At 38.1% G+C, this 20,445-nt stretch overlaps 1 protein-coding gene and 1 pseudogene across 1 annotated transcript in view; one reads left to right on the top strand and one right to left on the bottom strand.

Moving 5' to 3' along the window:
• Window positions 1–20,445, bottom strand: part of LOC113458017 — a 211,828-nt pseudogene that overhangs the window by 100,065 nt on the left and 91,318 nt on the right.
• The window catches only part of LOC113455442 (zinc finger protein 120-like), a 19,226-nt gene continuing 239 nt past the window's right edge, over window positions 1,459–20,445 (top strand). Inside the window, exons 1-4 of the mRNA XM_026787968.1 lie at window positions 1,459–1,975; window positions 17,871–17,997; window positions 18,194–18,254; window positions 19,162–20,443. Of these exons, the coding sequence (XP_026643769.1) occupies window positions 1,886–1,975; window positions 17,871–17,997; window positions 18,194–18,254; window positions 19,162–20,443 (1,560 nt within the window). The 5' untranslated portion in view covers window positions 1,459–1,885. The remainder of the gene's footprint in view (window positions 1,976–17,870; window positions 17,998–18,193; window positions 18,255–19,161; window positions 20,444–20,445) is intronic.

Below are 20,445 nucleotides of genomic sequence, written 5' to 3'. Positions count from 1 at the left end.
GTGTGTGTGTGTGTGTGTGTCTGTCTGTCTGTCTGTCTTTCTCTGTCTCTCTATCTCTCTCGTCTTCTAGCTGTTAGGATTTTTTCCTAACATGAGCTCTCTGCTAATGCAAAAATCCCAATCAAGCCAAATCACAAGAAGCCAAATTAAAAAAAAAAAATCCAGGCTTAATGGTATTCCTGTGCTCTCCTGTGACCACCAGGGGGAATGAAAAGATACCATGAGGAGACTTTCCAGGGAAGCAGTTTAAATAGACTGAGGGCATGTTCAAGATTTTGGCAGGCTTGTCTTGAGTCTTGACCCTCCTACAGGGTCAAGGGACAGGGCCTTCAAAGATGGAGGCCAGAGATGGGGCTTACACTGCCCTTCTCCTTTTCTCCCCTTTAATCTCCATAACCCACTAAATAAATATTCAGCCTCACTCAGCATGGCATATCTATACCATAACTATCTGTCTGTCTCTTGTACAGTGCTCGACTTCCTGCCCTTGACCAGCCACCTTTTCAGACCTGCTGCATGATCTCTTGGAGTGCCCATAAGTCTATATCTCCTCATAGGCTGCTGCAGCCGCTCAGGGAACTGTGCCTACCCTGCCGGGAACTTGTTACTCTCAGAACCCACTGCAGCTGCCTGCCCACATCACTCTCTGCCTGCCACTGTGGACCTGTAGCATTTTTGCCGCTGCAACCACCAGCGATCTGCAGCATTTTTACTTAATCCATTACACCTATTATACACTCACCTATTATGAGTTCCAGGGCTACACAGATAAACCCTGTTTCAAAAAAACGGGAAAAAAAAAGAATAAGATCCACCTGCAATCTGAACTGCATCTTCTGGTAGCAGCCGGCATATATTAAAGATATTGAAGAAGGAAGATCTCTCTCTTTGCCTGCTTGCATTATCTCTGGCTACAAGATCATTCCCTTACTATTATTAGAGCCCATTTCTTTGGAATTTTGCCATATGCTGAAGACCAGCTGAGACATCCAGCATCATAGACTAATCAACTACTGAACTCTTCGAATTTCCATTAGTAGGTAGCCATTGTTGGACTACCTTGACCACAACTTGTAAGATATTCTAATAAATTCACATTCTACATACATGGAGAGATCATGATTTCTGTCCTCTTCATGTGGAGAACCTTGAAATTCAGCTGATTTTTTGTTTTTTTGTTTATTTTTTTGAATAAGATTTGCTGTCTAACAATAGTGATCATAAACACATTCTTCCCATCTCCATTATTTGCTAAGTATTCAGGTTTCTGTGAAGATTACTGTTTTTACTAATATTCATTTGCCAAGTGTTTGCTCTGAATTTCAGGAATAAAACTCCTAGCACTGGAACCATCATTCAGCCTTCTGACTGGAGAAAGACCTATGATCTTGTTTGAGATCTGGTTCCTGGTTTTTTCTCATGATTGTCTGAAATCCCTGTGACAGCCAGGTAACTGTACCTTCAGTTCATCTGACCTCAGCATGAAACCACAGAACAAACATTCCCCTTTTGTGTCCTTAAATCTTTCTTTTAATGTTGATATTCTGGGCATCCTTCTACCTCTGTGACAGGAAATCATTCCACCCAAAATGTAGAGTGGGCTGTGCAATATTGTTAGCCACACAGTGTCCAGGAGGCAAAAGGAGAAGTGCCTACAGGAAGATAGTAGGAAGAAATGCACTCCTCTGCTGACCTAGAAAAGGTCTTTGTCTGGTTTGGAAGTCGGGGCCACGAACAATTGTGCTGTGTCTTTAAGCACAGTCTAAACCTATGGAAGGTGCTCTTGTCAATCAGGCCTTGCTAGCCAATCAGGGACTCCGGTGACTCGTCAGTCATAAGTGACGTAGAGACTTTCCCAGCGCCATTTTCAGGCTTGGCTTTGAAGATGAGCTGTTACCAGTGTTTGTGCTGTGCTGCAGATACTACTACAGGGATTGGAGTGGAGAGCTTGGGCAAGCCTGGAAACCACAACATGGTGAGTGAGCAGTTGCAGTCCGCAGATGGGGAGGAGCAGATGGGGAGGTTCAGCAGGCAGTGTGGTGGGTCCTCCCCAGATGTGGGTGGGAACCTGCATCCAGATTCCCTATCCTGTGAGGTCCCATGCAGTCATTGTTTTTCCCTAAATAGGACAGGCCTCTGAAAAACTTTGCTCCGTGACCTGAAACTACTCAGAACCTTGAGAGCAGGGAGCTCCGTGTAGAAACATCTTTTTAGGCAACATCAACCTGATTTTGGCACAGGCTGCAAACTCGAAGAGGCTTCGTTTCTCCAGTATCTTCTAGATGTTCAGCGCTGTGCATTTTTACTTTATATGAAAGATCCATTTACTATTAATTTTGTGGAGCTTTTAAAGGGCATCTCATGTGTTTGGTAGCACTCCGCTTCTATGCCGTGATGTAGAAGAGCTAAATTGGTAATATAAAGGATTACTAATGCTTAAGAAATAGTAAGTTTCACAAAGTAGAATTTAGCTGAGGGATGATTGCCTTTTATTTTATTTTATTTTATTTTATTTTATTTTATTTTATTTTTGGTTTTTCGAGACAGGGTTTCTCTGTAGCTTTGAAGCCTGTCCTGGCACTCGCTCTGTAGACCAGGCTGGCCTTGAACTCACAGAGATCCACCTGCCCCTGCCCCTGAGTGCTGGGTTTAAAGGCGTGATGATTGCCTTTTAAACACCCAAAAGATTTATGTATGGTAATCAGGCCTGTTAGAGATTAGGATACTAGAATGCACATTGTTTTTAATGAAAATCTTTAGAAGATTTTAGAAAATTTTTAGAAGATCTTTAGACTTGTGGAGAGTAAAACGGATGCTTAGGGCCCAGTTAGGTCTTAAGTTGGGCTGCTAAGCCACCTAGGAAACTACTAAAACAATTAGACACTGCAGCCCAACCAACTAAATAAGAATGTTTTCAGGCAGGACGGTGGTGGCTCACACCTTTAATCCCAGCACTTGGGAGGCAGAGGCAGGCAGATCTCTGTGAGTTCGAGACCAGCCTGGTCTACAAGAGCTAGTTCCAGGACAGGTTCCAGAACCACAGAGAAACCCTGTCTCAAAAAAAAAAAAAATGTTTTCAGGAGTGGGAGCAAAGTCTCAGTTTTTCAAAAGTGAACCCTGTGTGATCTGAACAGCAAACAAAGTTGAGACCTCTCTGGAGTCTTTTTCAGAAACTACCTCCAGGAAACCACTGTAGAGATTCAATTGGACATAGGAAAATGTGGTTCCCTTCAAAAGAACAATAAATGACAGAAAGTTTTTGGTTTCACAAAGCACAGGAGGAATACGGGGATAGTCTCCACAATCAGATGCTAGCCTATGGCTTTCACCAAGTAGAATTTAGCTGAGGGGCGATTGCCTTTAAAACACCCAAAAGATTGCTGTATGGTAATCAGGCCTGTTATAAATTAGGATGCTAGAATACACTTTTGTTTACCAGAATTTAGCAGACTTTTAACTTCAAACCATTAACAGAAACCTCCCCTAGATTACAACCAGGCATTAGCCTCATCTGCATATCAAGGAACAGGCCTCTAACAAGCTCCTCAAGGGGGCATTACAGGATCACTGCCAGCCTTCAGACCTGGTGTGCCAGATGGACAGTATAACACCAGGTGGCATCTATTTAAAAATTAAACACTGTTCGGCCTGATCAACCAAGGCTTTTATAGGAATACAGTTCTGCAACTCCTTCCAGACTGGGTCCTGACAAGTCAATGAGAAGAAAAATTAGACCAGTTCCTGCTCTTAATGAGTCACAGTGGTGTGATTCACTGAAGTTTTATTCCAGATAACAAAAAGAATCAGATCTGCAGAGATTTCTCAGGTGTGCGTGGTGCTGGACAGGTAGATAGGTCAGATTCCAAATCTTGTGCCTTAATCCATGTGGCAGGATCAGATTTTAAATTATTCTTCTAGGTTGTTTTGGAACTGGGCATCAGTGGGGCTGCATTAACTTCTACAAAGTGTAAACAGGGCTGCAGAGTCAGAGCAAGAGATCTATCACCTCCATTTACAGAGAACTCTAGAACGTGGGCTTCTATCTTTTTAAGAAATATTAGTAGCTGGAGGGACAGAAACAATAGTTTAAGGGTCAGTTTGAGTTAATTTTGTAAAAGTTATGAAGTTTGTGTTTCTTTAATTTCTACATGTTGCACCCAGGGCCAAAACCCTCCAAACCACCAAGAGACCACATCTGATATAAAAGCAAAGAATCATTTTAATTACAAGTTAATTCCGGTCCTCTGTCCTTGCAACACATCTGGTGAAGTAAAAGGGAGCCCAAAGCTGCAGTGGGGCAGAGCATATATTGGGGTTAGAGGAAGGGGTTCATCTGGGTGTCTGCTAGTTGCATAGTAACAGTCTCAGGATTGACACACCTTCAGGTACCGAGAATTTGTCCTGAGAATTGGTCATCTGCATTTCCTGAAAGTTGCTATACCTGGAGGTCATGGGGGCATGGGATATCAGTTGCAACATTCCTCCATTATCAGTAAAGCACATCCAATGCCCACCAGCTAACTTCTGATTGGTTCTTTACCACAATGGAGATGCCTGGCAGGAAGTGTCATTTTTGACATTCATAGTAGCTGTATAAGTTGGCAAAATGTATTTCCCATAGGGAAACCAGAGGTATGTAGTTGAAGTTTTGCTCAGCTCTTGCCAGTCTAAGTTTTAAGTGTTTTTCAGTGACTTCAAATTCTTAGGCCTTATTATATTGCAATATTTAAGTTGGAAAGCTCATAATCACCTGCAACTCCATTTCCAGAGGATGCGACACTTGTTTTCTTGTAGGTCATCTATAAACACATGGAAGACATTTTCTCAAATGTATAAATGTGGGAATATATTTACTTTAGAAAGTTCTTGTGACGCATAAAGCAATTAGAGCATAACAAGTTGCTTTAGGTGTATGTACTATTTTTTTAAAACTTATTTTTTATTTGATTGGAAAAGTTCTCATTTCCTTACTCTGCAGACATACAGGTAATCATCATATCATCTGTCTTAGGAAGCACAGTGTTGTCTATGTGATCTGAACAGGTATAATGTTCTTTATTATAAGGCAATGATATTTCTTTAGTAATCAAAACTGTTTTCTATAGAGTTAAAGCATCAGAAAGCTTTAAGCAAATCTCCTCAGTTTTCCTGGAACATGTCTAATCTCACCCATTTTCTATTATTGTCAAAGCACAGAACTGGAGTCCACAGGATGAATGCTGGCGTGATTTCTTGTGGTTTAATTTTGTTTAGAAACTTGTTGCTCTTGTTTAAGGTACCATGCTATAAATTTGTAGGTCTGTCTTTGTGTCTTGTCTTGCCAGTGGTGCCTTATATGTTTTTGATTTCATTACTTTTATGTAAGTGTATGTTGTTTCTCTGGAAAATGATGTGTCTTCACCATTTTTATTCAGAAAATTTTCTCTATTATGTTATTAGATCCATGACATTTTTGTTGGTTTGAAAACTTTGTGTGGAAATACAGGTTTTGTTTTTCTCTTCTTGATCATAGAGGCTTGCTTTTTCCCATTTTTTTTACATACATGTTTTTCTGTTGCTTCTATCTTAATGTTTGGGTTTTTGCTGCTTTAGTGATGAATATGGTTAATAAATTGATTTTTCTACTTTTAACATCTTCTCACATATTATTGTCTTCATCATAATTAGCTTCAACTGTAAACATGATTTAGCCTAGCATCACCTGAGGAAACATCGGTTGAGGCTTTGCCCAGATCAGAATTGGTAATTACTATTTGTTGAAAAATTGTGTTGAGGAGGAATGATTAGTGTGGGTTGGCTCATCCACTGATGTTTCAATCTCCTAACTAAGTGACTAAGTGGGCCTGAGATGGATAAGAGATCTAGCCGTGCATGTGGTAGCAAAAGAGAAAGCCAGCATACAATGTTACCCTGTGGTTTTACCTTTAGCTCTTAGCTTGAGTTTTCGTCCTAAGTTCCCACAATTGTGGCATGTGTTCTGGTAATATCTGCCAAATAAACTTATTCATTACCTGAGATGCTTTTTGTTGGAGAATTTTATCATAGCTAGAAATAAGCAAGCCAGATCAAAATGTGGTAAGCCAAAAGTGATTTTGTAGCTGGTTGAATGTGAAAGTTGTCTTTTGGAGGCATGTGGAAGGGTTTAGGTCTTTAGATAGCAAAAGCCAAAGAAAGCTGCACATTGGGCATAATTGGCTTTTCTTGTAGTACTAGGAATATTTGATTGTTGAAAGTAATGCAGACAGTGGAGCTTGAGGTCACAGGATTTCAGTAAAAAACATAATCCTTGAAAATTTTGCTGGGGTCATTTGTATAATATTTTGTCCCCAAATCATTTCTACTTTTTTCATGCCCTGAGAAATTGAGTAAGGCAAAATTGAAAAGTAATTGGCTGATGTCATGGACAAAGTATTGATTCTGTTGGGTGTTTATTACTAATGACTCATTCATGTCGACAGAGGAAAAGAAACAAGTGGTACAAAAAGAAGTGAAAAGCCAGTTTCATGGAGAAAAAGAGACTAGGTAGTTTCAAATGGCAGTTTCAAATGTGGTGAAGCATAGGCAGGAAATAAGCAACTTCATACAGAATCTGCTGTAACTCTGGTCCAAGTGTGGTCTCCATCAAAACTTAGAAGCCAAATTTGGGGAGATAACCCATGTTGTATCCATTACAACCCATGACTAGATTGTCTAAGACCGTTGAGAATGAAGCCCACCTGTCTGAGACATAGCTACCAGATTTGGTTGCTCTGCTGAGTTTTATTCTTGCCTTGGTCTAATATTCCCTCTCTCTATGCACGTTTCCTTCTTTTTAAAAAAAATTATTCTTCTCATACAATATGTTCGAAATGGAGGTTGCCCTCCCTCAAATCCTCTCCATCTCCTCACCATATTCACTCCTCCGCCATTTTCCTCCAGAAAAGAGGAGATATCCCAGGATACCAGTAAAGCCTTCATGACAATTACAATAAGACTTAGCACATTCCTTCTTATCAGGAATGGATGAGGCAATGTGGTAGAAGGAAAAGTGTTCCAAGAGCAGGCAAAAGACACAGGGAGAACTCCTAGGCCCACTTTTAGGAGTCATACAAGAGCACCAATCCATGCAATGATAACATATAAGCAACCAGATATGGTGCAGACTCTTGCAGGTTCCATGATGCTTTTTTCAGGCTCTGTGAGCCCCTGTGAGCCCTACTCAGTTGATTATGTGGGCTGTGTTCTCCTGTGCAATTCTTTTAGTTTGGTAAGGTTTTGAATATTAAGATTTTTAAAAATCTTTTCTGGGCCTTTCCGTTCAGATTCATCTCCTTCAATATTTCTATTATTCTTAGGGTTTTTTCCCCTATTCATAGTGGTTCAGATATACTGGATGTTTGTTTCAGGAAATTTTTGGATTTATCATTTTATCAATATGTCTGTTTCTTCTATCATACCTTCAAAGTCTGAAATTCTCTGTTCCTTGTCTTATATTCTATTGGTAAAACTTTCCTTTGTAAGTCCTGTTCAATTTCCTAGATTTTTATTTTGAGAATTCCTTTAGTTTGCATTTTTAAAATTGCTTCTATTTCTATCTTCAGATCTTAAACACATTTATTCATTTCCATCAACTGTTTATTTTTATGTTTGATTAATTCTTTTTTTACTTTAAAACTTTACGTTTTATTTTATGGAATTATTAATTTTCTCCACTTTTTTTAAAGGAATTCATTCACATCTTAAAGGACTTTTGTTATCTTTATAAAGGTGGCTTCAACTGTGTTGCAGTATTTAGGGCTTTGTAGTTTGATAGCTGGAATTTGTGAGTGACCTGTTGATATTGCTGTTTTTTATTTTATTCATATGCTACTGTACATGGATTTGAGTTTGAAGTGATGTTGGTCTACATGCTAATTTCTCAGTTTGTTGTTTTGAATAGGTGTTTTGTTCCTTTGTTTTTCTTTCCCTTCTAGTTTTCCACTCTGTGTGGTCCATGGTTAACAGGAGTTCTCACACAAAATTGGAGGCTAGAAATTTGGTAGTATGTGTGGTCTTCATTCCAGTAGGTAGTATATGTCTATATTTAAAGCTGAAAATAAGAAAGAGGGGAGGGAGCTTGGAGATAGTGTTGAGGTGACACTGAGAGTGATGAGTTCTGTAAGTAGGTGGCCTACATGGGCTTCTGGCAAATGATGTGTCCTTTCTTTGAGCAATGGGTTTTACCCAATTTTTAGGCTAGAAAACATATGAGGAGGTATGTGGGACTGAGGATAGAATTGGAGGGTTATTGAAAGAATGGTGGAGGTTGACATGCAAATAGCCTATGTACATTTCTGATGGCTGCCATTATCTCTTGTACAGTAACGAGTCTTTGCCAAAGTTTGCCTACCTGCTCTTTTGGCTTATATTTTGCACTTGAGCAGAGATATCCATCAGATTTTGGGTGTGGCCATGGTTTTGGTGGTAACAACTATAGGGTTGGTAGGGGGAGATTGTGTCTGTGAGAATGTAGGGAGTATAGAAATTCCATGGACTGGAGGTGTGCCTCCCTGTTCTTCTAATGTGACATTCACTTGAGCAGGGGATGTCAGCCGGATTTGGGAACTGGAACACAGCAATATTTTTTTTCTGAATGGGAATATACCCTGTGCCATTATTATAAGTTGAAAATACTTAAGTTGTTTCTTAATTTTCTAAGATGTGGCAATCAAGTGGTTGTTTTGAGTCTCAGAAGATACTTTCGACATATGAGCTGATTGGGCTGTTACAGAATATGAGGATCATTGAACTCAGAATAAATGCACTTTAACTTTTTCATTTTTCTTTGTATTTATTCTTTTCTCATACAATACATCCTGACTAAAGCCTCTCCTTTCTCTACTCCTTCTAGTCTTCCCCCCTTTACCAAATTCTATTCCCCTAGATCCACTGCTACATTACATGATTGTCTATATGCTTTTGAGTTTCCTCACTCGGGAAAAAAAAGAACTCAAAAACCTAGACAACAACAGACCAAATAATCAAATTACAATGGGTTATACTTCTGAACAGAATTCTCAGTAGAGGAATGTACGGCAGCAGAGAAACATTTGAAGAAGTATTCAACATCCTTAGCCATGAGGGAAATGCATATCAATACTACTTTGTGGTTTCATCTTATACCTGTCAGAATGGTAAGGATTCATAACACAAGTAAAAGCTAATGCTGGCAAAGATATAGAGCTAGGGGACTCATTGCTGTTGCAACTACACGGTTCTACAGCCTCTGTGAAAACTCAATGTTATTCTCAGAAAATTGGCAATCAGCCTGCCTTAAGACTCATCCCTCACTTTTGGATATATACCCAAATGATTCTTCCACAAGTATGTTCATACTGGCTTTATTCATAATAGCCAGAAAGTGCTATGTCTATGAGAGATTGTGTTGATTGATGATTAATTGTGGAAGGCTCCTCCATATGACAATGTCACTAAGAAAGATAACCTGGACTAGAAAAGGGATATGAGCATTAGACTGTGAATAGGCAAGAGAGAAAGCCAGCAAACAATATTTTTTGAATTAATTTATTATATTATTACTTAAAATAATGCCAGTCCAAATTCTTACTCTCTCCTCTCCTCCAACTCCCCTCTCCCTCCACAGATCCTCTCACCCCTGCCCCCAATCCTAAGAGAGGGTCATGCACTCTACACTGTTGAAAGTCCAAGGCCTTCCCTACTACATCTAGGTTGGGCAAGGTTTGCATCCAAAGAGAATAGGATCCCAAGAAGCCGGTACATGCAGTAGAAACAAGTCCCAGTGTCACTATCAGTGGCCCCTCAGTCTGCCCCAACTGTCGACCCCCTTCAAAGGGGCTTGGTGTTCCCATTCTCATGCACTCCCAGTCTAGTTGGAGTTGGTGAGCTATCATTTGCTCAAGCAAACTGTCTCAGTGGATGAACCCCTCATGGTCTTACTTCTTGCTCATACTCTCATGCCTTCCACTCTTCAACTGGATCTTGGGAGCTCAGTCCGGTGTTCCTATGTGAGTCATTATCTCTGTTCCCATCTGTTGTTAGACAAAGGTTCTATGGTAATATTTCAGATAATCATGAGTCTGACTACAGAGTAAGTCTAATTCAGATACCCTCTGCTCTTTTACTTAGGGTCTTAGCTGGAGTCATCCTGGTGGGGTCTTGGATGTTTTCCTAGAGCCGGGATTCTTGCTAACTCTATCATGGCTTCCTCAATCAAGATATCTCTTTCCTTGCTCGCATATCTGTCCTTCTTCCTCTCGGCTATCCCATTCCTTCAAGTTCTCCTCAACCCCTCCTTTTCTTCTTTTTTCAACCCCTGTGCCTCCGGCTCTCACACTTTTGTCTGATTCAAATTTCCAGGTGGGTCTATATATGTTTATCTTTGGGTTCACCTTATTACTTTAGATTTTTTAAGATCATAAACTATAGTCTCAATGCCCTTTGCTTAAGGCTAGAATCCACTAATGAATGAATACATACCATATCCATTATTTTGGGTCTGGGTTACCTCACTCAGGATAGTGTTTTCTAATTCCATCCATTTGCATACAAAATTCAAGATGTCATTGTTTTTTACAGCTGACTAGTAATCTAATGTGTAGATGTGCCACACTTTGTTAATCCATTCTTCAGTGAGGGGCATCTAGGTTCTTTCCAGGTTCTGGCTATTACAAATAATGCTGCTATGAACATAGTTGAACAAATGCTTTTGTAGTATGATTGAACATCTTTTGCGTATATTCCTGAGAGTGGTATTGCTGGGTCCTGAGGTAGGTTGATTCCCAGTTTTCTGAGAAATGCCACACTGATTTCCAAATTGGTTGCAAAGTTTGCATTCCCACCAGCAATGGATGAGTGTTCTCCTTGATCAGCATCCTCTTCAGCATAGTGTTTTTGATCTTAGCCATTCTGATAGGAGTAAGATGGTATCTCAGAGTTCTTTTGATTTCATTTCCCTAATAGCTAAGAAAGTTGAACATGTCCTTAAAAATCTTATGGCCATTTGAAATTCTTCTCTTGAGAATTTTCGGTTTAGTTCAGTACACCCACTTTTTAATTGGGCTATTTAGAATTATAATGTTTAATTTCTTGAGTTCTTTATATATTTTGGCGGCCACTCCTTTGTCTAATATGGGGTTGGTGAAGATTTCTTTCCCATTCAGTAGGCAGCCTTTTTGTCTTATTGATTGTGTCCTTTGCTTTACAAAGAATCCAGGAGGATATAATATTACCTAAGTAAATAGGGAGTGCATCATAAACAACTTCAAAAGTCTAGAATTGTCAGAAACATCTCACTGTCTGGACAATCACCCAAAGTTCTTCTGTAGTTTTGGGGCATCCATATTCATCCTACAGGCCCATAGCTTCCATCATACTTTTCAATGGAGCAGGAAATTTAAAGACAGTTCTACCTATATTGGCACTTTATCAGTCACTTTCTTCTGAGTCCTAGAGAATGTTTTGTAGACTGTTTTATGAAGCAGGAACCATAAAGGGCAGTCTCAGCCTTAGGCAAGTTTAGCAGTCATTTCTCTGTGGGTCTGCAAGTCCAGGCAAGCAGTTCAGGAAAAGAAGTTTCTTGCCCAAATGGTTAGCAAACTCCATAAAGAGCCTCTTTGACACCCGTCTTCTTCTTGAAGTCATTGGTCCTGTACCAACCAAGATGATGTTTTCCACTGTCATAAAAAGTATTAAACTCTTAAAACATATATTTTAAATGCCATATTCTTAAGGTCTTTGAAAGGTTTGAGGATTATGTATCTCACAAAAATATATCTGTATATCTAAAAAACCTAACTAACATGACTACAAGCTTGACTATTATAGATGATTCTCTATTAACATATATTTCTTAATTATACATTAAATTTTTTAATCTGAACAAACACAATATCTTAATCAAGTATAGATATGTATATATAATAAATATGAACCTTGAGCCGGGCGTTGGTGGCACAAGCCTTTAATCCCAGCACTCGGGAGGCAGAGGCAGGCGGATCTCTGTGAGCTCGAGTCTAGCCTGGTCTACAAGAGCTAGTGCCAGGACAGGCTCCAAAGCTACAGAGAAACCCTGTCTCAAAAAAAAAAAACTAAAAAAAAAATATGAACCTTAAATTTGTATCAACAAACCAAGATCCATACTAATGCAAATATCTATAGAATATCCCTCTCTAAATGTAAACAATCATTTATAAGAAGCATTTGGGAATATGGGTGTAGTTCTCTCCAAACTGCTTCCTGCTTTTTATTGAGTGAAGTGTTTTTCTGGGTGTTCACAGTAGTGACCTTTTGGCGGATCTTGGTCCTTCAAACCATACTAGCCTAGAATGAAGGCACAGGTTCTCATCCTTTGTGGAAACAAAAGAAGAATCTCTTTTCCAAGGCAACAAATCCTTAGACCTAAATTTGGAAGTCAATATCTTTTATGTTGGTTTACTTTTGAAGCCCATACAATGAAATGTCTCTCATTATGTAACTCTTTAATAGTCAAAAAATTCAAAAATCACAATAATGCATAATCCAGACTTTGTGTATATTCCATCTTTACATGGCTTATTTTTATTACTCTATTAACTTTTTCTACAAGTTTGATATTTATTTTATTATATTTCATCCTTTAATCTATGATTGTCTGTACTTTTATCTTACATTTACTGTATATTTACTCTTTTTCTCTCTTGCAAGCATACATAATTTTTTTAAACTCACTGTGTCTCTTTTAGAGGTCTTTTTTTTTTGTCTAAATTTGTCCTGTTGTGTATGTGTAATTCTTTTCTGTCCAGAAGCACTTTTTAAAATGCCAAACTGAGGTCTGACTAGTACTAAGACTGCTTTACCTTTTGGCTCCATCCAGTCTAACATGATGGAACAGAGGTCTGTTTATCGTGAACCATTCTCACAGCCCCATTTTCAGACACACAGCAGGTCTATGTTGCCATTAAACAAGTTGTAGTACTCTGCTCACAAACTGCATTTAAATGTTTCATAACTAGCCTTTGTCAGAATTTTATTGGAAGCATGTATCAGAAAGCCAGCCTTTCAAAATCCTGGGTTTTTTTTCCTGCTACCACTGAATCAGAATAACCTCTCTAAAGGAGCCATGGCATTAAGCCATGTTTTACTCTGTCTTTTTTTTGTTTGTTTGTATTTTGAAAGGGCTAGAATTACTTCTCAAACTCTCTCAGGTTTTAAATGGATTTTAGTTGGCCACATATGTGCCAATTTTTAGCATGAGACCACCGGTTTGTTTCCAGCTGTAAATATCAGTCAGAAAGTATATTATTTGCAATGTTGTTTGGTGGTATGGGAAAATTGTCTGTATTCTGTCAATCATGTTTTAAATAAATGCTGATTGGCCAGTAGCCAGGCAGGACGTATAGGTGAGACAACCAGACAGGAAGTAGAGGCAGAGCAATGAGAACAGGAGTATTCTGGGACGAAGGAATACTCTTCCCAGATCACAGAAGAAGCAAGATGTGACCTACCCTGCCGAAAATGATATCAAGCCATGTGGCTAACATAGATAAGAATAATAGGTTAATATATGTTACAGGAGCTAATAAAAAGATTGAGCTAATGACCCAATCAGTTTTATAACTTATGTAGACCTTCTGTGTGATTTTCTTTGGGACCAAATGCCTGTGGGACTTGGTGGGAGGACAGAAACCCCAACAAGCAGGCCCTCATGCTAGAGTTTGTCCGATAGCTTTAGCATATTTTTGGCTAACTCTTATATTCTATACTAACCCATCTCCATTAATCTGTATATCACCATGTAGCTTTGGTTTACCAGGTAAAATTCCATCCCCAGCGTCTGTCTCTGGCAGGCCTACATGGAGTCTTATAACTCCACCTTCTTTCTCCCAGTATTCAGTCTAGTTTTCCCTGCTTAGCTCTGTTCTTTCCTGCTATAGCCCTATAAAGCAGTTTCTTTATTAATAAGTGGTAATTGCAGAATACAGAGGGGAATCCCACATCAAGTAATCTTTCCATTTGTAGGTAATATATTCAGAGAAAGTAATGCATTATCTATCCTATCTTAGTGAATTCAAAGTTTTACTCCTAATGTATTTTCTATCCTAAGGAAAACTGCAAGTATAACTAAGTAGTCTTCAAATTCATCAAAGACTCAGAAAGATGTGATATTATCTAAAATCAGAGACATTTGGCTTGCTGGACAATCATCCACAGTTCCTCTGAAATGTTGGGGCAACCAACTTCATTCAATAGGCCCAGAATATCTGGTAAATTTTTTAGTGAAGCATGAAATTCAAAGGAATATCCTGCCTTGTACTCACAAAGTTCATCAGTTGCTTTCTTACATGTCTTGGAGAAAATATGGCATATCCTTCTGTAAAGCCAGAATTATCCTGTGTTGTTTTGGCAAAGTTAGACAGTCTATTTCTGTGTGACCTGCATTTCCTGTCTGTATAGCACATTATGAGCAGTCAAAGGCAAGAGCAGTTTCTTGCCTAGTAGCTAGTCTTGTCACAATGAAAGCAAACTCCAATGGAGTTTTTCAATGTCTGGCATCTCTGAAGTAATAAAATGATATATTTCATAGATCTTTGAAGTGCTTGAAAACCATTTGTCTATTCAATGTACGTATATATGAACTTGAAAACATACTTAACGTTCAAAATTGATTATTATAACTGAGCCTTTTATCTGCTATGTGGCGTGGACCTCTGCCATGAGTTTTGCTGCTGGCTGCTCCCACTACTCTGGGCATGAAAGCCAAGCTCACAGTCTGGTTGGAGATGTGCTTTGGTAAGTACTTTCTACCGTTGTAGCTTTAGGAAGCCGATGGTCATGCTTCTGCAGACCTTTTATTTACTTAGATTTTGTTTATGTACCTGCTGCTTAAGGCAGAAACTCTTAGAGGAGACATGAAATATGAGTCCCATGTTGTATAACAAATTTTATTTAGGGTTTTTTTTTTTTTTTGCTGTTTTTGGGGGCCGACAACTCGGCTCCCCAATAAATAACACTGATTTTTTTTACTATTACTTAGAAATATCTGGCCACAACTTGACTCCCCTTAAATAACAAATTTTTTTTTTTATTATTTGGACATATCTGGCCTTAGTTTAACTTGGTTTCTTGGCAGTTTTTCTTAAATTGTCATATCAACCTTTTGGCTCTGGAGTTCTATCTTCTATTCTGTATACCTTTCTTTATTACTTACTCCCTGACTTTCTGTGTAGCTGGCTGTCTGGCTTGGTATACTCTTATTTCCTTGCTTTTCCTTTGATTTCTCTTCCTACATTTTTCTTTCTGCCTGGCATCCCCTCCTATTCTTTACTTTCTATCTATTTGTTATTCAGCTCTTTTTTGACCAATCAAGGTATCATGTTTTCACAAAGTTGAACAAACACAGCATAAAAATGCAAAATATCCTTGCAGCATTAATACAAATATTCCAAGCATAAACAAATATAACACATGCTAAAAGAATATTCCACAACATGTTGAATTGCATTTTGATAATACAAAATGGTGAGATACCTAAGCTATGAGACATATTCCATGGAAAGATAGCTGCATATAGGGAATAGAAATAACCAAAGATAAAGATGTAGGAGAAGTTGCAGGTTAGGGTCATCTAAGTCTTATAAAACTAAAGCCCCACAAATCTGAGACAGAGCTACAGGACATGATGTATGACCTGCTGTGCTTCAGTCTTTCTTGGTCCAATCTTCCCTCACTATGTGTCCATTTTTCTTTGGGATGTGAATGGTATCCTGTTCCATTGTTTGTTGGAAAGATGTCATTGTTAAAAGATTATCTGCAGTATCAGAGGAAACTTTGGACCTTTAAATACTATAGGTGCTGGTGTGGACTATGAGGATCATTGAAGTGACAAAAGCATTTTTGTCACTGATGACCATGAGCCTATAATGGTCTGGGTCAGAATGTAGTTGATTGAGTGAAAAACAGATAGGAAGTTGTATTTGGTCAAGTGTGTCTCCTTGGAGATTTTTTTTTGATTGGTTGTGAAACCATTAGTAGGGGAACCTTTCTGGATAAAATTCATTATTGGGGATGTGATATGAGTCACCATTGCTTCAATATATTCCCTGTTTTTTGTGTCTACTATGCTGTGGTTGAAACTAATCATCCAGGTTCCTTCTTGTGCTATCTTGCCTTCTCCACCATTATAGACTGAAACACTAAATCATGAAAGGTTTAGTAGAAGTAGTTGCTATTCAGTGCTAATGCAGTTTGGTAGCTTGCTTTTTAAAATTATTTTCTTTGTATATTTTTGAAGTAAAGGTTTGTTTATGTAGACCTAGCTGTACTAAAAGTAGTCCTGTACACCAGGTTGGCCTCAAACTCAGATATCACTTGACTCTGGCTCCCAAGTTCTGGGATTGAAGGTGGACCAACATTCCTGGCTTTTTTGTTTTGATATTATTGGATAATTTTGTCAACCATATCTTGAATTTTTAAAGTTTGGCAGAGGGATTTGATGGAGGAAGGTCATTGGTTAATTAAATAAAGAAGCTGCTTGCCCTGATAGGTTAGAACGTAGGGGGAGGAGTGAACGGAGCAGAATGCTGGGCGGAAGAGGAAGTGAGGTCAGACTCCACAGCTCTGCTCTTGGGAGCACATGCCTCAGAGAGACGCCATGCTCCCCGCTCCTGGGAAGATACACTCCCGGTAAGACCGGTGCTCACTAAGACCGGTGCTCACAGATTATTAGAGATGGGTTGATCGGGATATCAGAATTAGCCAGTAAGGGCTAGAGCTAAAGGGCCAAGCGGTGATTAAATGAACACAGTGTCCGTGTAATTATTTCGGGTAGAGCTAGCCATGTGGGCGGCCGGATGCCGGGACGCAGCCCGCCGCTCCTATTACTACAGGGATTCAGTATATTTCCAAGCAGGGCATTTATTCATGGCATTAATACTGTCTGAGCCTTCTGAGTCATTGGATTGCAGGTACATCACCTTTTTCCAGCTCTTGTGTTAATTTTGAAACTTTTATTGAATATGAGTAACTGTATGCATGAATATGTACCATGTGGTTACATGGTTCTTACAGTGATAAAAAGCTGGTCGCAGAAACCCTAAATTTGAAATAATGGGTAGTTGTGATCCCCCATTTAAGCTCTAGCAAATGAGCCCACCTATAAACAAGACCAGTGAGGACTCTTTAATATTAGGGCATCTCTCCTGCCCTGTGTTGATTATTTGTGATCAACATTTGTATTGTTAAGGTTTTAGTCTGTTCCTTTGTAAACTTTTAAACTTGCACTGCCTTTTAGTAAAATTTTATTCATGTTACAGTTCTAATTGGGACACATCAGGTTTCTGGAAGATGAATACAGAACTGGAATGAATGCATAACTCTTTGTAGAAACTTCAATGAAAACCCCATGTTTCTATTGTTTCTGATTGTTTGACTGATTTTTTTCCATGGGAAATGGTCTTAATATGTACTTTTGACTATCCTGAAAGAGATTACATACACTAGGCTTACAGGCACATATATACACTCCTGTGCTTTCTGATTAAAGGCATGAGCAAATGCACCCAGCTGCCCATCTTATTTTTTTTTTTTTGTTAAGTAGGAATTAATTGTTCATAAAATTTCTCTCTTGTACTCTGTATTGTTGATCTGTTTATTTGTCTATGTTTTATAATAAACATTTCTCTTACAAGGTGACACCCCATTCAAAGGATAGAGAAATGACAGAGGTGAACCTCTTAATCAGTTTCCCTTTAAAGTGACTTGGTGATTAAATTTTGTCTATGCGATGGACTATCTGATGGGATTACCAGAAACTTTTGACTGTAGTGTCAAAGAAGTATATATATAATATAGTCATTGTCATGCTTTCTTTTATACACATGTATGGGATATTTAAGAATGCAGTTACCTATGGTGATGTGCATGTTGACTTTACTTGGGAAGAATGGGCATTGCTGGAACCTTCTCAGAAGAATCTCTACAAAGATGTGATGCTAGAGACCTACAAGAACCTCACTATTATAGGTAAGTTGGACTTTTCCATTACAATTTAAAATAAGGGGACAACCATTCATTAATTATTGATGCTGTCCTGTAATTTGATTGAGAAAGAAGAATGAAGTGAATAAATCAAGCAGTGTTTGAGGTTCATTAAAGGTGGTAATTGAAATTTGCACAATTTTTAATAATAAAACATATATTTTCTGGTATTATATTTTAGGATACAGTTGGGAAGACCATACTATTGAACAACATTGGCAACATTCTACAGGGTATGAAAGGTAACTTTCATGAGAAAGTTGATACAAATGTGCATCTGAAGAAATTTTATTGTGTCCTGGATGTTTTTATCAAAAGCAATAGTGTAAATAAGAACAGCTTAAAGTGTATCACTGATTATTAAATTCTCACAAAACTATAAAGTGCAATTTCAGGTAGGTGAATTGCATACACAAGGCATTCTTTATGAAAGAAGTCAAGTAAACGATGCCTCAGCTGATAATCTCTATACCACATGTCTATGAGTACAGAAAGTCATACTGTGTGAATTCAATATTGAAGTCTTTTATTTATTATTCTTCTTTTACTTAGTATATCATATGTCACTATACAGTCAAGTCATCTGAGCATACATATATGGAAAGGCAAAACATACTTCTCTCTCAGAACAATTAGAAGAATCATAGCAGTCTCCATGTGAATTATACTTGTTGAGTTTGATTCAAGTATACAAGTAATTGGTTTTCCAGTTTCATCTTTAATGCATCAGAAAATACACATTGCAGAAAAGCTACATCAGTACTAAGATTTGTAAATACTTTTGTTTATCCTAGGTCACTTAGCAAATGTCATATCACTCACAGAATAGGAAACTTCATGAATGCAATAAGCATGGTAAAACTCTGAGTTTTTCCAGTTTTCCTCATATATTTGCATTATCATGTATATAAAAAAGTTTCTGTAAATATGAACCATGTAAAAAAGTATCTTACAATCAGAAGTATCCTCAAAGATGCAAAACAACCCTTAATAAAGGGGAACAACCTTAGTGTATTCACAGTAATAAAACCATAAGATCTAATTCTTCTTTATGATTAGACCAAATTGTAAAATTAATTCTTATAGATATAAACATTTAACAGTGCATTGAATATAATAATGCTTATACATGTTCCATTATACTTACAGGCAGAAAAAAAGTCAAATTGGAGAGAAACCTTCTTTATCTACTCAGTGTCTTAAAGCCCTTGGATATGACAGTCATCTTCAAAGGCATGAAAGAACAAATCCTAAAGTGAAACCGTATGAATGTAATCAGTATGATAAAGACTTTGTACATCACAGTCGTCTTGAAATGCCTAATAGAACACATACTGGAGAGAAAGCATATGGATGTAATGAATGTGATAAAGCCTTTACATGTATCAGTCATCTTCAAAGGCATATAATAAAACAAACTGGAGAAAAACCTTACGAATGTAATCAATGTGGTAAAGCTTTTGTATGTCATAGTCATCTTCAAAGGCATATAAGAACCCATACTGGAGAGAAACCCTATGAATGTAATGAGTGTGGTAAAGCCTTTTTATGTATCAGTGAACTTCAAAGACATATAATGAGACACACTGGAGAGAAACCCTATGAATGTAATCAGTGTAGTAAAGCCTTTGTATGTATCAGTGATCTTCAAAGACATATAAGAACACATGCTGGAGAGAAACCCTATGAATGCAATCAGTGTGGGAAAGCCTTTGCAAGGCAGGGTTATCTTCATATTCATAAAAGAACACATACTGGAGAGAAACCCTATGAATGTAATCAGTGTGGGAAAGCTTTGGTAAGTCAAAAAAATCTCCGAACACATGAAAGAATGCATACCGGAGAAAGACCTTACGAATGTAATCAATGTTGTAAAGCTTTTGTATGTTACAGTCATCTTCAAAGGCATAAAATAACCCATACTGGAGAGAAACCCTATGAATGTCATGAGTGTGGTAAAGGCTTTGCATGTATCAGTGATCTTCAAAGGCATATAAGAATACATACTGGAGAGAAACCCTATGAATGTAATCAGTGTGGGAAAGCCTTTATAAGTCAAAAAAGTCTCCGAACACATGAAAGAATGCATACTGGAGAAAGACCTTACGAATGTAATCAATGTGGTAAAGCTTTTGTATGTCAAAGTCATCTTCAAAGGCATAAAAGAACCCACACTGGAGAGAAACCCTATGAATGTCATGAGTGTGGTAAAGCCTTTGCATGTATCAGTGATCTTCAAAGGCATATAAGAACACATACTGGAGAGAAACCCTATAAATGTCATGAGTGTGGTAAAACCTTTACAAGGCAGGGTTATCTATACATTCATATAAGAATACATACTGGAGAGAAACCCTATGAATGTAATCAGTGTGGGAAAGCCTTTGCATGTCACAGTTATATTCAAAAGCATAAAAGATCCCATACTGGAGA

The sequence above is a fragment of the Microtus ochrogaster genome (genome assembly GCF_000317375.1).
Source record: "Microtus ochrogaster isolate Prairie Vole_2 chromosome 14 unlocalized genomic scaffold, MicOch1.0 chr14_random_3, whole genome shotgun sequence".
NCBI classification, from domain to species: Eukaryota; Metazoa; Chordata; class Mammalia; order Rodentia; family Cricetidae; genus Microtus; species Microtus ochrogaster.
Note: the sequence above shows the minus strand (reverse complement) of the source record. Positions and strands in the feature narration are given on the sequence as shown.